This window comes from Piliocolobus tephrosceles, chromosome 4 (genome assembly GCF_002776525.5).
Source record: "Piliocolobus tephrosceles isolate RC106 chromosome 4, ASM277652v3, whole genome shotgun sequence".
Classification (NCBI taxonomy): Eukaryota; Metazoa; Chordata; class Mammalia; order Primates; family Cercopithecidae; genus Piliocolobus; species Piliocolobus tephrosceles.
The window spans coordinates 58,684,016-58,701,349 of record NC_045437.1 but is presented as its reverse complement, the minus strand read 5'-3'; the positions used below and the strand labels follow the sequence as shown (position 1 = coordinate 58,701,349).

Genomic DNA, 17,334 nt, shown 5'->3' with positions numbered 1-17,334 from the left:
ATTCATATCTCTTCTTTTGAAAAATGTATTCATGTCCTTTGCCTACTTTTAATTGGATTGTTTTTTGGTTGTTGACTTTTTAAAGTTACTTATAGATTCTGGATATTTGACCTTTGTCAGATGCATAGTTTGCAAATATTTTCTCTTATTCTGTAGGTTGTCTGTTCTGTTGAGAGTTTCTTTTGTTGTGCAGAAGCTCTTTTGTTTAATTAGGTCCCTCTTGTCAATTTGTGGTTTTGGTGCAATTGCTTTTTGAATCTTCACCATAAAGTCTTTGCCAGGTCTGATGTCCAGAATGGTATTTCCTGGGTTTCTTCTAGGATTCTTATAGTTTTAGGTTTTATATTTAAGTGTTTAATCCATCTTGAGTTGATTTTGCTATATGGTGAAAGAAAGGGGTCCAGTTTCAATCTTCTGCATTTGGCTACCCAGTTATCCCAGCACCATTTATTTTCAGCATTTCTAACAACCACAAGTTACTATAGAAAAATATCACAAATATGTGAAGTTTTGAAGCAAATATTTAAGTGCTCCCAAAATGTTCCAATATTCAAGTGGCATAGATAAGAAACAAAAAAGCATATGCAACTGGAATTATGGAAATACCATTAATATCTGAAGAGGCTGCTGAGAAGTGAAAATGGGTGGCAATAGGAAAGCACAGGCCTCTGTTGCAGCAGAATGACTGGTTCCAGGGGTCTGAGCACACAGAGCTGCTTCTGAAAGACATTTTCTGAGAGGCCTTCCACAAGCTAGAAAAAGTTTGATGATCTCTAGACCAGTTTGCTTTTGCCCAAAGAAGAGCAATACAAGTCCTGCCAATGATATTCTTCCCAACAATCTGCAAACCAATGACATGCCCAGTGACAGGAAAAAATTAACTTATATTAAAATAATATAAATGAAGTATCAAAATAATAATTTTAAAATGTCATCATTGTAGACTCTGTTAAAATAAATTGAGCTATCAGAAAACAACAGCATCTAAGAATGATCAATATGAACTGTGTATAACTCAGTTCCCTATTTATTTCTACTAGGAGCTATACAAGTTTATAACATTGAACTGATTATGAAAATAGTCAACAATGTAATTGGAATATTTTACATCTTTCAGTGCACAAAATGGCTATCAAATCAGGAACATTTTAATGAAATGGGGAATAATTTAGAGATGCTTATTTAATACTCTCATTTTATATTGAGGCAATTAAGGGAAAAAAAAACCATATAACCTTGGTCTTGACTTAATGATAAAGCTTGAAACCAGGCATCATGACATGAGTCATTTGATCTAATATGAAAACTTGAAGCTCTGTGCCAACTCTCATACCCAGCTCCCCAAGCTACTGAAAATTGCCATGAACATTAATAATACTATAAAAAGGCAGTCTGGTTTATACAAATGCAAGTCAATACAAATGAGAAAAGGGCCATTTATTGTGATGGATGTGTTCACTGAATGCAAAAGCAAATTATTGAAGATAGAGTGAAAGGGAAAAATCTATAAATATCCAGGTTCCCTGCAGTAGTGAGATTAACCACATGGAAATTAAAGAAAAGCTAAAGGAAAACACTGAGTTCACATGTGGAGAAAATATTAAAAGCATCTCACTGCAGGCAACAAGATTAAGGCAATGCATTTGCAGAGCCACTTCTAACATTCATTAAATGTTATGAAATGGAACAGTATAGACCCAGAGGCATGGAATAACAGGCTATTGATGGAAAAATAGAAACTGGCAATAAAAGGATCACTCTTTTACATAAAGCATAAGGAAGGTTCATCAACACCAACAATTACTGCAACTATTGTAAACTCGTCAGTACAGATAATGCAGGAATGCCCTGTGAAAATGTGGAAAGAGAAACCATGGTGTAGCAGCAACCTAATAAGAATCCGAAAATTCCAAAGAGCATTGAGATCTGGATCAACTGACCTGGAATATGTATGTAGAAGAGGAAGACATCTCAGAGATGTTATTTGAGAGGTGCCAAAAAACTCCTTACTTAAAAATAAGTCCCCTGCCTGCCTGGTCACAGTTCATGAAATCGCCTTATTACTCAGTCCTTTACAGAGAGCCATGTCAGACTTTATATTGAAGTATTAGCATTACCTGGATCACATGGAACAGTAAGTCATTTCTAGTTGTCACCAGACTGTTATTTCATGCTATTTCCTCTGAGAAAATGCCTCTTCCCTGCCTTCCTCACTGGTGGACACATTCTTCAGGGCTCAACTTGAATATTAGCTCCTCAGTAACACTTTGCACATCCCTCCACTGCCCTGGAAAAATTACCTTTCCTCTGCATACCCTGCACTCTACAGGGGTCTGACTTCATCGTCTAGAGTTACACGTAGACATATTTGCTTTCCTCATTGGGCTGAGGCTCCTTCAGAGTTAAAGCCGTCTTTCTCCCTCCATCATTGCCCAGCCTAGCACCTGCAGTATTAAGGCTCTACAATAAACTCAATGAGTGAAAGGGCTCTAAGCACTTGCTTAGCTAACTAGTCTTCATGAAGAAACATAATGCAGCCTGGTATAAGCTCTGTGGAGGGCAAATGTCAACATCATAGTGGGGAGCCTGAAAAGAGGTGGGGACTGGACTGTTTCAGCTCCTGAAAGATGCCTCCTACAAAGCTCATGCTCAGGAAACACCTGAGCACAACTAAGGAGGTAGTGGATAAAGAGAAAGGGACCCAAACAATAAAGAAGGAGCATAGATGGAGGATAAAGGGAAACAAATATAAGCCCTCTCTTTCAGGGATTTGCTTGGATCAAGCCCACACACTCCTGTCAGTGACAAGACTTAGTGTGGTGAAGTGGGAAGAACTCCAGATTATCGGAGAGAAGACCAGAGTTGAAGTTTTGCATTTGTAACTGGGCACCTCTCTCCCAGTTTTCTCATCTGCATCTGTCTGCCCGCCTCTACATATAGCATAAATTTGGCCAACATAGAGCACTCAACATTTTATCTCTATCAGATACGTAATTGTAAGGCCCACACACTCCATTTCTCCACTGACCCCTCCATCTCAGTAACTTCTAATATCTTCCTGTCCTGGAAAACACTGGAGTTTGTTCCTTCCAAATCCAATCCCTTCACTTTACTGAGAAAAAGACAAACCTCAGAGAGGTTGTGGCTTGCTCAAGGTCACTTGCCCAACTGGCAGTGCCACAGGTTAAAATCCAAATATTCCGATTTCTACCTAATATTGGTGCTACAAATTCTACTGGGAAGGACCATGGTGTAATAATTTAGTTGGAAAGAAGGAACTAGGAGTCTTGCTTTTAGACTGTATTTGCATAGTAAACACACTGTTTACTTAATTATATTTATTTAAGGTGTGGGAGATTAAAGCCTCCTCAAGCTATCCTGTGGCAGAATCACTGTTGCTAACACACTGCTGTTTCCATCACACCATCTACCTTCAGTAAAGTCATTTATCATCTCCGTAACCTCAAAGATGTTTCCTGGGCTCTGCTCGTTTGACTGCTTATTGTATTTTGGCATCAACAACTCCAAAGGCATTACTTGGAAACAAATGCTTTATCTCAGATTGCCATATCTGCATTTATGATAAAATCTTGGTTTAGAGACCAAAACATTAGTCTGAGGAGTAAAACAAGATTTAGCTGAAGGAAAGAGAACAGACACAGTTGTTCTCATATTGCAGAGAAGACAGCTAAGGTGAGAAGCTGATGCATAAAATTATCCTACCTCTGTGTTTCTTCTCAAACTGAAATTTGCAAGAAATATTTTCACTTTAAAATCCAGTAATCTGACATTTATCCCAAATTATCTGTTGCTACATTTAGATAATTATTAATTTCGACCATTGATAAGTCCCTTTTAGGGAGTATTTAGCAAGCAGTAAAGCCTTCTGGGGTTTTGAGGAAAACATATGGTAATAAAGGAGCTGAAATATTACCCACAATAATTTTTGTTACAATAAAGATGATCAATCTTTAAGTTTCCTTCTTCCACAATTAGTGGCTAACTATATCAAATATACTGGACTTAAACATAAAATCCCTAGTTTTCCTTTATGATACAATAAGTATCAACACAAGACTGACCTCTACTGGGAACATCTGTCTTTGTTAGATGGATCGTGACTTGTGAAAATAGTCAAATATGCTAAATCAGATACCCGCTTAGGGCTTTAATAGATCATCAAATTCAATTCTCCGTGAAAAGGTAATAGTGATGAACTTTCTGAAATCAAAACCTTCATCATCTTTAAGCAGTAATTGTGTATAATTATATTTGGCATTTTGACAAGTAGAAAGTAGAAATTCAGAAATGATGTCACTGTATGTTTTAAATTTTAACTATTGCCTTAGATAATTATTAACTTAGAACACTGACGCATTATTATCCAATCAGATTGTACCATCTTGTATATTCTATTTAGAAAAGTCTTAAATTTTATTTCTAAGCATCAAAACGCTTTCAAAAGATTGGAATTTTTAGGACAAATTTGCATATAGACAAAAACCCAAATTTAATTTTTAAAATTATGCAGAATCAGTAGGCAAGAAGGCTGATTTCATTTGTTATATTTCCTCTGTGCCTCTTATCATGGTCTAATAACTCATGTGAATCAGCTACATGATTCTAATCTTCAAAACATCACTCCCATTATTTGACTGAATTTTTAATAACTTCTGAGCCCAAAACACATCTGATTAAAAAATATACATACATAGATATGGATACCTGTAATTGGAGGTAAACTAGCATCACAGGTTCTTATAAAAGTATAGATTGCATTTTATCCTGCAGAACTATTTTTAGCAACAAACAGTTCTGCTGTCTTTGTAAATTATCACTGAAATGTCTGTTGTCAGGAACCTTCAAAGGTTAAAAGTTCTTAGTGCGAAGGGTGAGCAAAAGGCCTCTACATTCGCATGTTGCATTAGTCTACGCTAATCAAAATTGAAGTACTTCAATTTTCAATATTGATGTGGCTTGGCTGTGTCCCCACCCAAATCTCATCTTGAGTTGTAGTTCCCATAATGCCCACGTGTCGTGGGAGGAGCCCAGTGGGAGGTAATTAAATCATGGGGGCAGTTATCCCCATGCTGTTCTCATGATAGTGGGTTCTCACAAGATCCGATGGTAATATAAGGGGCTTTTCCCCCTTTGCTTGGCACTTCTTTCTCCTGTTGCCTTGTGAAGAAGGATGTGTTTGCTTCACCTTCCTCCATGATTGTAAGTTTCCTAAGGCCTCCCCAGCCATGCAGAACTGTGAGTCAGTTAAACCTCTTTTCTTTATGAATTTCCCAGTCTCAGCTATTTCTTCATAGCACCCTGAGAATGGACTAATACAAGTATCAATTATATTTTACTTAGGTCTTATGAAAATATTTTTAGTCCTCGAGATTTTTAAAAAATAAAGTTTCATCTGTTTTATTAAACTACTCAAGAAGACTACCTTGTTATTACTTTGAAAGATATGCTGGCAGCAAGATGTTAAATTTGTGGGGGCTAGAAGAGGGAGAAAAGCTTTTGTTATATTCTCTAGAAAAGGCTCTAGATACTATAAGTGTCTTCAGTTCTGACAGAAGAGCCCGAAAAGAGGTATTACAGAGTAAGCAGACCTAGCTAAATACATAATTATTTTTTGTTTGGAAATAAGCACAGTTGGTGACATTTTATGGAAAATATAATTTATTCTACATCCTCAAATGAAGCAAACAATTCACTCAACAATTCTCCAAGGTGAAATTTGCAAAAACTGCACATAGAATTTTAACTTAGATTCAGTACTTAATTATGAAATTTACATTGCAACATAAATATGCACTAACAAACTGAAAGTGACATTTTTTTATTGGGTTAGCACCCTATTGTCCCATTACTGTTCCCAGTTTATTTCCTCAAATTGAAAATTTAAACATTAAATTAACTAGACACTGAAAAAATCCATCACAGGGTACTTATTACACTGTTAATAAATATATCCTCCACTTATCCCAGGAAGTATATTTGTTCTACAAAATTAAATAAGAAATATATTTCCAAGTTGATACAAAGTAGCAAATTCTGTTTATTAATGTGGTCTTAGATCCCAACTTTCAAACTACTTGAGTACCCATGAGCAAATAATTTCTTTAAGACTCAATAATCATAGTTTATGTTTTATGGCAACTTGTTTGGAACACCCAATGATGTCACAGTATTATACTCTGCAGGATATATTGTCTTAAGCAAGAAAATGCATGATTGCAAACGCTGTAAAATTAGAATTTCCTGTGTTTCATGCTAAAGTGAGTACTTCAAAATACTATGATGATGAATATAAATACAGTTGAATCTCTCCTAAATACTGACTTTCATAGGTAATAAAACTCTTACTTTTCCCTAGGTCTTTGACATTTGTAGGTTTTTGTTCTTGAGGATAAAACTAATTATTTATCACAGCCACACCCATATAACTAAGGACGATTTTAACTGATTCCTCTTTTAATCATGATTTAAGATTTTTGTGACATTCCAAATATAAGAAATTTTTAGTTTCTTCTTCCTGTATACAAGCAACTCACAAACATCAGCTTTTTAAAAGTTATATTTCCTGTAACAATGTGCACAAACTCTCTTCTCTATGTGGGAATCAAAACCAAACTCTTGGATAACGTAAGTGCTAAGTCGTGACCCATATGTCTATTAAATTTGCTAGACTCCCAGACACGACTTCCCTGAAGGCAGATGCAGGAACACAAAGATGTGTGAGAAATAAAAATGAGAAATGGCTTGAATTCCATCACCCTGCTCCTACACAGAGGGTCTTCAACCTTGAAATTTTGCTATAGTACTCTTTTATTTATTTATTTTTTTATGAATAAGTTTTTTTTTAATTTTATTTTATTTTTTATTATACTTTAAGTTCTAGGGTACATGTGCATAACGTACAGGTTTGTTACATATGTATACTTGTGCCATGTTGGTGTGCTGCACCCATCAACTCGTCAGCACCCATCAATTCATCATTTATATCAGGTATAACTCCCCAATGCAATCCCTCCCCCTCCCCCCTCCCCATGATAGGCCCCGGTGTGTGATGTTCCCCTTCCCGAGTCCAAGTGATGTCATTGTTCAGTTCCCACCTATGAGTGAGAACATGCGGTGTTTGGTTTTCTCTTCTTGCGATAGTTTGCTAAGAATGATGGTTTCCAGCTGCATCCATGTCCCTACAAAGGACGCAAACTCATCCTTTTTTATGGCTGCATAGTATTCCATGGTGTATATGTGCCACATTTTCTTAATCCAGTCTGTCACTGATGGACATTTGGGTTGATTCCAAGTCTTTGCTATTGTGAATAGTGCCACAATAAACATACGTGTGCATGTGTCTTTGTAGTAGAATAATTTATACTCCTTTGGGTATATACCCAATAGTGGGATGGCTGGGTCACATGGTACATCTAGATCTAGATCCTTGAGGAATTGCCATACTGTTTTCCATAATGGTTGAACTAGTTTACAACTGGATCCTTTCCTTACTCCTTATACGAAGATTAATTCAAGATGGATTAGAGACTTAAATGTTAGACCTAATACCATAAAAACCCTAGAAGAAAATCTAGGTAGTACCATTCAGGACATAGGCATGGGCAAGGACTTCATGTCTAAAACACCAAAAGCAACGGCAGCAAAAGCCAAAATTGACAAATGGGATCTAATTAAACTAAAGAACTTCTGCACAGCAAAAGAAACTACCATCAGAGTGAACAGGCAACCTACAGGGGAGAAAATTTTTGCAATCTACTCATCTGACAAAGGGTTAATATCCAGAACCTACAAAGAACTCAAACAAATATACAAGAAAAAAACAAACAACCCATCAAAAAGTGGGGAAAGGATATGAAGACATTTCTCAAAAGAAGACATTCATACAGCCAACAGACACATGAAAAAATGCTCATCATCACTCGCCATCAGAGAAATGCAAATCAAAACCACAATGAGATACCATCTCACACCAGTTAGAATGGCAATCATTAAAAAGTCAGGAAACAACAGGTGTTGGAGAGGATGTGGAGAAATAGGAACACTTTTACACTGTTGGTGGGATTATAGTACTCTTTTAAAATGTTCTGTATGGAACATTCATTTGATAAACTTCTTACCAGAGTCTCTTAGGGCAATGATACTCCCTATGATATTTTTGACTTATCATACTTAAAAATAAAAGCAATTATACATAAAAATAAAAAATACTTTAAAAATCATAACTAAAAATAAAACAAATACATGCTCATGTCTAGAGAACATCAAATAAAGACTTTGTTTTCATCACTGTTGCAGTATCTTTTGTGGGAATTTGTGGAAAATTCAATGAAAAATCTTTAGCATATATTTGTAGAAAGAGACCAAAAGAGATTCGAAATGAATTTGGCAAAACTGGTTAAGACAACGAAAATGCTGCAAATCAAAAAGAAATTTGAGATCTTAAATTTTTTTAAAGTATAGGTTGAAAAATGACATATGAGCTTATACATAAGTATTCAAAGTAAATGTGCTAAAAACCATAAAACATTGCTCACTGGAAACTACACAACACATTAGTCAGGAGCCTGGGGTTTGCAGTTAGAGAGTGCTCGTTTTGACTGCCAACTATTTTACTCACAAGCTGAGTAATCTTAGGGATATTACCCAACCTGACTCAGCCTTAGTTTCCTAAGCTGTAAAATGGATAGTAAAATGAATGTAAAATCCATAGTAGTGGATATATGAATTGAACAGGAGACTAGAAGGGCTGAAATATAAGAACATTCTGAAGAAATTATCCAGAAAGCAGCATAGAAAGACAAAAATACAGACATACATTGAGATTAAGAGACAGAGTATAGAGTGAGATCTAACAGATATTAAAGATTCAAGAGCAGAGGACAGATTGTGGCAAAGGTAATATTTAAACTGATGCAAGATCTCAAACTTCTGACTCAAGAAGCCCAACAAATCCCAAGCAGGATAATTATTTTAAAAGTACACACCAAGATACAGCAACATCAATGAAAGACTATGAAAAACAGAGAGAAAAGCAGCCTGCCAAGAAAGGGGCACATTATTGACAAAGAAGCGATATCTAGAGCAGCAGCTGACTTTTAAGCAGCAATAATGGAAGCCTGCTAACAAAGGGATAACTGCAGTATATGGAAATAAAATAGCTATCAACATAGAATTCTATATGCAGTGTATTAGTCAGTACAGGCTGCTACAACAAGTACCATACCCTGGGTGGCTTATAAATAGAAATTTATTTCTCATAGCCCTGGAGGCTGGAAATCCAAGATCAAGGTGTGAGCATGGTCCAGTTCTGGTGAGGGCTCTCTTCCATGTTGTAGACTACTGACTTCTTATTGTATCCCCACATGATAGAAAGAGGGCAAGAGAGCTCTGTGGGTTCTCTTTTGTAAGGGCACTCATTCTATTTATGGTCTACTCTCTTGGCCTAATCACCTCCCAAAGGCCTCATCTCCTAATACCATCACTTTGGGGGTTAGGATTTCAACACATGAGTTTTCTGGGGAGACATTTAGTCCAAAACTTACAGTTAAACTATCTTTAAACAATGATGGCATTCTTTACACTGAATTGTACACTAAATGGCTAAAATACTAATTTTCTACCATTTATATTTTACCACAACTTAAAAAAATACATAATAAACCCCAAATCACTGAATTATACATTTTAAGTGGGTGAATTGTATGGTTATGTGAATTATGTCTCAATAAAGCTGTAAAAAAGAATGAGGGCAAAATTTCAAAAGTTTTCAGACAAAAACAAAGCAAACCATTACTGCAGATAAATTCTAAATAATTTACTCTAAGAAGAAAAAAAGTGTGGCAAAATACGTAGGTAAGTCTCTTAGCAAAATATCACAAGAACAGAAAACCAAACACCGCATGTTCTCACTCATAGGTGGAACTGAACAATGAGATCACTTGGACTCGGGAAGGGGAACATCACACACCGGGGCCTATCAAGGGGAGGGGGCACAGGGGAGGGATTGCATTGGGAGTTATACATGATATAAATGATGAATTGATGGGTGCTGACGAGTTGATGGGTGCAGCACACCAACATGGCACAAGTATACATATGTAACAAACCTGCACGTTATGCACATGTACCCTAGAACTTAAAGTATAATAAAAAATAAAAAAGAAATAAAAAAAAAACTGTAAAAGGAAAATTAAATTAAAAAATAAAAAATAATACTTGGGAGAAAAAAAGACTATATAAAATAACAACAATATATTATGAAGTTTAAAAAGCAATAAAACATAATACATTATAATAATATCTAATTAGAAGGGTGTTCTTACTGCGTTAAGGTCCCTAAATAGTCTGAGATGAGGGAAAACGTACTGACACTAACTTTAAACTTTGATATGTTAGTATAAAAGACATAATTCCTAAGGAATCCAACAAGAAGATTAGAAACAGAGTGCATAGGTTTTCAATTAGCAGAAGAAACCATGAAATTATTTCCAAAATCCAAACAAAGGCAAGAAAGTGAAGATAATCAGTTAGAAAGCACCAGTAAAGATGCTTTTACTCAAATTAGAGTAGACTTATACCCAAAATTAGAGTAATCATATTAAATATAAACTGTCTAAATGCTACAATTAAAAATAAAGACTGTGAAGCTGGCTTCTTAAAACATAAACTATGTGCGGGTTATAAGAGATACACCTAAAACACAATACAGAAAGACTGCAAACACATTACTAATGATAAAGAATGACATTTTATAATAATAAATAAAAAGGTCAGTCCACCAGATAAATATGAAAATTCAAAATGAATTTTATCAGAAATCTATAATAATTCTCTCAGTAATAAATATAAATGCAGTCAAGGTGGGAAGATCACTTAAGAGTGGGAGTTTGGGACCAGTCTGGGTAACAAACACAGCAAGACAAAATCTCTAAAAAATTTGAAAAAAATTAGCTGAGCATAATTAGTCCTAGCTACTTGGGAGGCTGAGATAGGAGCATCACTTGAGCCCAGGAGGCCAAGGTTGCTGTGAGCTATGACTGCACCACTGCACTCCAGCTTGGGCAACAGAGTGAAACCCTGTCTCTAAAAAGAAAAGGGGGGAAAAACATATATATACACACACATATATGTGTGTACACACATACACATATATATATGCAGGCAAAATAAATCAGTAAGAATGCAGGAAATTTAAACAAGATTTTATATAGAAAGAAAAACTGTAACCACTGCAAAATTCACATTATTTTCATGTGTACAGAATATTAACAAAAATTGACCATATACTAGGCTACGCAACAAGTCTCAACAAATTTCAAAGACTGAAATTATACCAACCATTTTTATGACTTCAGTGTAATTACATTAATTTTAAAAAAAGGTAACTAAGTTCCACCCAAGATTCAAGAAAGAAATCATTCCAACCATATATAGAAAGAGAGTAATTTTCAGCTTAATTTATAACCTTGATCAGAAAGTCAACAAAGATCGTAAGAGAAGGAAATTTTCAGGACAGTTTTACTCATGAACATAGATACAAGAACTATAAACTAAATACGAGCAACAGAATCTAGATATATATATTCAAATGATAATACATCATAATTAGATTTATGCCACTCCTAGAATGCAAAGTGGTTTAATATTAGTAATCAATTAATGCAATATAGAACTTATAAAATCCTTAACAAATGTAGGAAAGGTAATTGGTTTAATGATAGACTAAAAGATAGAACTTATAAAATCCTTAACAAATGTAGGAAAGGTAATTGGTTAAGATTCAACATCAATTCATGATTAAAACAAGCAATAAAATTTTTTTGACAATAGAAGAGAAATACAAAATAACTTCTTTTAAAATTATAAAAGGGTATCTACAAATACTCTAATGCTACAAGATTCCTCTCTGAAATTAGAAACAAGATGCTGCTGCTGCAATCCCCACTCTATTCCACATTAAACAGTAACACCCCCTTATCTGCTATGGACATGCCAGACCCCCATAGGTGCCACATAGTTTTGTTTTGTTGATACAGTGTCTCACTCTGTTGTACAGGCTGGAGTGCAGTGGTATGATCTGGGCTCACTGCAACCTCTGCCTCCCAGGTTCAAGCGATTCTCGTGCCTCAACCTCCAGAGTAGCTGGGACTCGAAGAGCCCGCCACCACACGTGGCTAATTTTTGAATTTTTAGTATAGATATACAGAGTTTCACCAGGTTGGCCAGGCTGGTCTCAAACTCCTGGCTTCAAGCAATCCACCTACCTTGGCCTCCCAAAGTGCTAGGATTACAGGCATGAGCCACCATGCCTGGCCCTGAAACCATATAGTACTGAACACTATATACACAGGCATATCTGGTTTTATTGCACTTCACAGATTATATTGTATATTGTATCCAGATCACTGCATATTTTACAAATTGAAGGTTTGTGGCAACCCTGCATTGAGAAAGTCTCTTGGTGCCATTTTTCCAACAGTAATGTGCTCACTTCATGTCTTTGAGTCACATTTTGGTAATTCTTACAATACTCAAAGGTTTTTCATTATTATTACATCTGTTATGGTGATCTTTGATCAGTGAACTTGATGTTACTATTGTAATTGTTTGTTGGTGTCACAATCCATACCTATATAAGGCTGAGAACTTAATCGATAAATGTTGTGTGTTCTGACTGCTCTACCCACCAGCCATTCCCCCATAGCTCTTCCTCTCCTTGGGCTTCCCTATTCCCAGAGACACAGCAATATTGAAGTCAGGTCAATTAACAACCCTACAATGGCCTCTGTTCAGGTGAAACAAAGTTGCACGTCTCTCACTTTAAATCGAAAGCTAGAAATGATTGAGCTTAATGAGAAAGGTATGTTGAAAGCCAAGATGGAAGAAAAGTTTAGGCTTCTTGTGTCAAACAGTTAGTCAAGTTGTGAGTGCAAAGGAATAGTTCTTGAAGGAAATTAAAAGCACCACTCCAGTAAATATACACATGATACAAAAGCTAAGCAGCCTTATTGCTGAAATGGAGAAAATTTGAGTGGTCAGGACAGAAGATAAAACCAGCCACATATTCCCTTAACCCAAAGCCTAATACAGAGCAAGGCCCTAATTCTTCAATTCTGTAAAGACTGAGAGAGGTGAGGAAGCTGCAGAAGAAAAGTTGAAAGCTAGCAGAGCTTGGTTCATGAGGTTTAAGGAAAGAAGCCATCTCCATAACTGCAAAGTGCAAGGTGAAGCAACAAGGGCTGGAGAAGCTGCAGCAAGTTATCCAGAAGATCTAGCTAAGATCATTAATAAAGGTGGTTGCACTAAACAATAGCTTTTCACTGTAGATAAAACAGCGTTCTATTGGCAGAAGATGTAATCTAGGACTTTCATAGCTATGAAGAAGTCAATGCCTGGCTTCAAAACTTCAAAGGACAAGCTGATGCTCCTGTTAGGAGCTAATGCAGCTGGTGACCTGAAGCTGAAGCGAATGCTCATCTATCATTCAAAAAATCCTTGGGCCCTTAAAAAATAACACTATATCTACTCTGCCTGTGCTCTATAAATGGAGCAACAAAGCCTGGATAACAGTACATGTGTTTACAGCATAGTTTACTCAATATTTTAAGCCCACTATTGAGAGCTGCTGCTAAAACAACAACAACAAAACAAAAAAAGAGATTCCTTTCAAAATATTACCACTCATTGACAATGCACCTGGTCTACCAGACATGGATCCACGCAACAAAGGGATAAGCCATTTTCAGAGTGGACAAAGCCGGACAGTCCAAGATTTCATCATGCTATAAGAACAGCACACAATTTAAAACTTGTTTATTTCTAGAAATTCCTATTTAATATTTTCTGACTGTGGTTGAGCATGGCTTACTGAAACTGTGCAAAGTGAAACAGCAGATAAAGGGGAACCAGGGAACTGCTGTACTGAAGATCTCCAGTGTCCTAAGACAAAAAAGAAGGAAAGGATGGAGGGTAGGAGGGAGGGAGCCAGGGAAAAGAAATAACGAAGGCAGGCAGGAAGGAAGGAAGGAAGGAAGGAAGGAAGGAAGGAAGGAAGGAAGGAAATAAAGATTGGAAAGTATATTGTATCTAGGTCACTTTATAACAAATTACTTTTCAATTAAGTGGCTTAAAACAATAAACATTTATTATATCACAGTTTCTGTGGATTAGGAATCCAGGCACAGCTTAGCTAAGTCCTCTGGCTTAGAGTTTCTCAAAAGTCTCCAATCAAGGTGTCAGCTAAGGTTAGAGTCACCTCAAGGTTTGACCAAGGGAAGATCCACTTCCAAGATCACTCGTAAATGTGTTGGCAGGCTTCACGTCCACGCTGGCTGTTGGCCAGATACATCAGTTCCTTGCCTGGTGGGCCTCTGAAAGGGTAGCTCACAATATGACAGCTGGCTTTCCTCAGAGCAAGCCAGGGAGAGAAGAAGAAGGAAGACAAGTAAGATGAAGCCAGAGTTTTGGAATCTAATCTCAAAAGTGATACCCCATCACTGATGATGTATTGTATTCTTTAGAAATATGTCATTTTAGCTCCACCCACACCAAGGACAGAAGACTACACAAGGCATTAAATATCAGGAGGCAAGGATCGCTGAGGACAATATAGATGCTGTCTACCACAGAACAGAAAAGCAAAAGTTGTTTTTTTCCTAATATGTAGACAATGCAAAAGAATCACACAAATGTTTAGAATTAGCAGGTCTAGCAAGGTTCATTGTATCCAAAACTCAGGAAAACTAAGTTTTATACCATACACAAGCAATAAACAATATAAGGAAATTTTACACCACCACCATTTACAAAAGAATTGAACATCAACATTGATCAGCTGAGTAACTGTTGAAACAAGAAATGGGTACTATCTTCTTTGAAAATTTTGATACTTTTTTAAAAGTATCAAACACTTAGGAACAATCTAACATAAGATTTGTAAATCTTCACAGAAAAAAACAACTTTTTTTTCATTTATTTCAAACAAATGGAAGGGTAAACCATGGTCATGGACTAGAAGACCTAATATTGTAGATAGCAATTCTCTCCAAATTGATTTATAGATATAATACAATCAAAAATTTTAAAAAACTCAACAGGGTGAATGTGTGTCTCTGTGTGCGTGTGTGTAGGCTTGACAATCTGATATTAAAATTTGTACAAAGATGAAAAAGTCAAAAAAAGGAAAAACTGTTCAGCCATATTAATAATCAGGGAAATGCAAACTAAAACCACAATCAGACACTATTAATACCCACCACACTGACATCATTTCCAACTCTGACAATATCAAGTTTTGGTGAGGATATTAAACAAAAGGAGTCCTCATACACTGTTAATGGGAGTGTTAATTGGGACAACCACTTTGGATAACTGCTATTATCTAGTCATCTATTTCACATTTAGTTGGTGCTTATATTTTATGATCTCTCCATAAGTATGTTATTTTTTTTAAAAAAGTAATATTTAAAAAAAAGGAAAGAAAACAACCATATATACTTTCAAAGATAAGCAACAGGAAAAGAAACTCTGAAAAATAAACTCTACCTTGGAGTGAAAATAGAGCAGAAAGAGTAATTATTCTTGGCTCTAAACAGAATGCCAAAGTCTGAGAATGAATCCCGAAACACTAAAAATCTCCCATTACATTATGTATTTGGAATGTAAGGTGGTACCCAAACCAATAGGAATACTTTGATCCATTTTTAAAAGCAAAATCTGCATCAGTTGTAGGAGGTATTTTGCTATAAGAGAACAGGAGCAAATCTTAAGTGCAAGGAAAAATCAGTCCAAGGAGTACTGTAAGCCAATTAGTAGGTGTTGCTCTCAGCTTTTTGGGTAATTGCGCTCGGAGGAAGACTTTCAGATGCTCCATAATCCAAGTGCGCCACAATTTTACAAAAGGGCAAGGCAATGCTAAAAAATTAACAAAGTGCTCACCTAAAGGCCAGTCAATACAAAAGCCCAAATCTTACTTTCTATTTTCTCATAGAAATTAATGACTGATGAAGATCATTGGCAAAAGCATTTGAGGATGCTCTCTAACTGATCTAAATAACTGCCAAAAAAGAAACACGAGGTATGGCATTTTTAAAAAAAATAAATTTATTTACATTTCACTTACTTTCAAAAGGATGAAAATACATAACGGAAGTAGTCTCATTTTATTTAACCCATTTGTGTTTGACTTAGAATCACAAGTCTAAGGGTACCCAAAGAATTTATCCAGTTCAACTTTCCATTTTTAGCTAGGACTGAAATTATACCATTGCAGGCAGATGAAAATCTACTCCACTTATAGGTAAACATCAACTAATATATATGTTATAAAAACACTAGCTTTAGTAAGATCTGTCATAATATCCAATAAATCTGCAATAAAAGACATAGCTATCACAATATAAGACATTACAAAATTTATGTGCAGCAATAAAAACTGGAATTTATACAGGAGAAATCATAATTGGCTACTAAGTCAATAGCATCACATTAACAGTACCCAGTGTCTTTCTTATTCAAGTGTACACACTATTTTTAAGACTTAAAATTAAGTCTTAAGGCTATAATAAAGATATTAGTAGCTAGGGTGTATGTACACAATTATTTAATAAACACCATGAAAAAGAAGGCAGAGATAAAAATACCCTTAAATTTTGTAACAATTACAAACATGTTAACATTATCACTATACATTTGACTCATAAATTTTAACCAATTTATACACTTTAAAAATAGCATTGAGTTTTATAAAAATACTAATGGCTAAACATTTTTTAAAACTAAGGCAATCTTTATCTATATTTCAGTAGTCTTTGTTTTATGCTTTTCTTTCTTCCACCACCAAAGTCTTTCTCCTAACCACCATTCACTCAAAACGACGACAGTGGTCTCTGGCACCTGTTGCTGTGGAAGTATTATTACATTCGAAAACTTCTAGTTCTTTGAAATGGTTGGAAAGGCTTCTTTAGTGCCCACATTAGCAGCTGTGGTTTTGGTTTGGGTTTTTCAGGAAACAGAAGTGCTTCACTTTCTGGTGTAGGAAATCGTTCTTGATAGACTTCAGGATAGGATTTCTGAAACTAAAATAATGAATGGTCCAAGAAGAGTAAAAAGAGACACAGAAAAGCCAATAAAATTAGGCAGCCAAATTTTAAGTTTCTGAGCCTGTACTATTTTTGTTAAACCATTTGATTCTAATTTCTATAGAGTTAATCTATCTTTTCTTTGATCTAAGCTTCAAGTAAGTTCCCCTTTTAATCATGTTTCTTAAAATTTCCCCCACTGCCAACTACAAATAGATCTCACTTTTTAAATATT

The 17,334-nt window shown here is 35.6% G+C and overlaps 1 protein-coding gene across 2 annotated transcripts in view; it reads right to left on the bottom strand.

Annotated features, from left to right (window-relative positions):
- Positions 1-16,099: 16,099 nt before the first annotated feature.
- Positions 16,100-17,334, bottom strand: part of DEPDC1B (DEP domain containing 1B) — a 121,223-nt gene continuing 119,988 nt past the window's right edge. The window contains exon 11 of one of the 2 annotated variants that reach the window (XM_023210494.1): positions 16,100-17,096. In XM_023210494.1, the coding sequence (XP_023066262.1) occupies positions 16,935-17,096 (162 nt within the window). In that variant the 3' untranslated portion in view covers positions 16,100-16,934. The remainder of the gene's footprint in view (positions 17,097-17,334) is intronic. The other variant, XM_023210495.1, reaches the window with a different exon arrangement.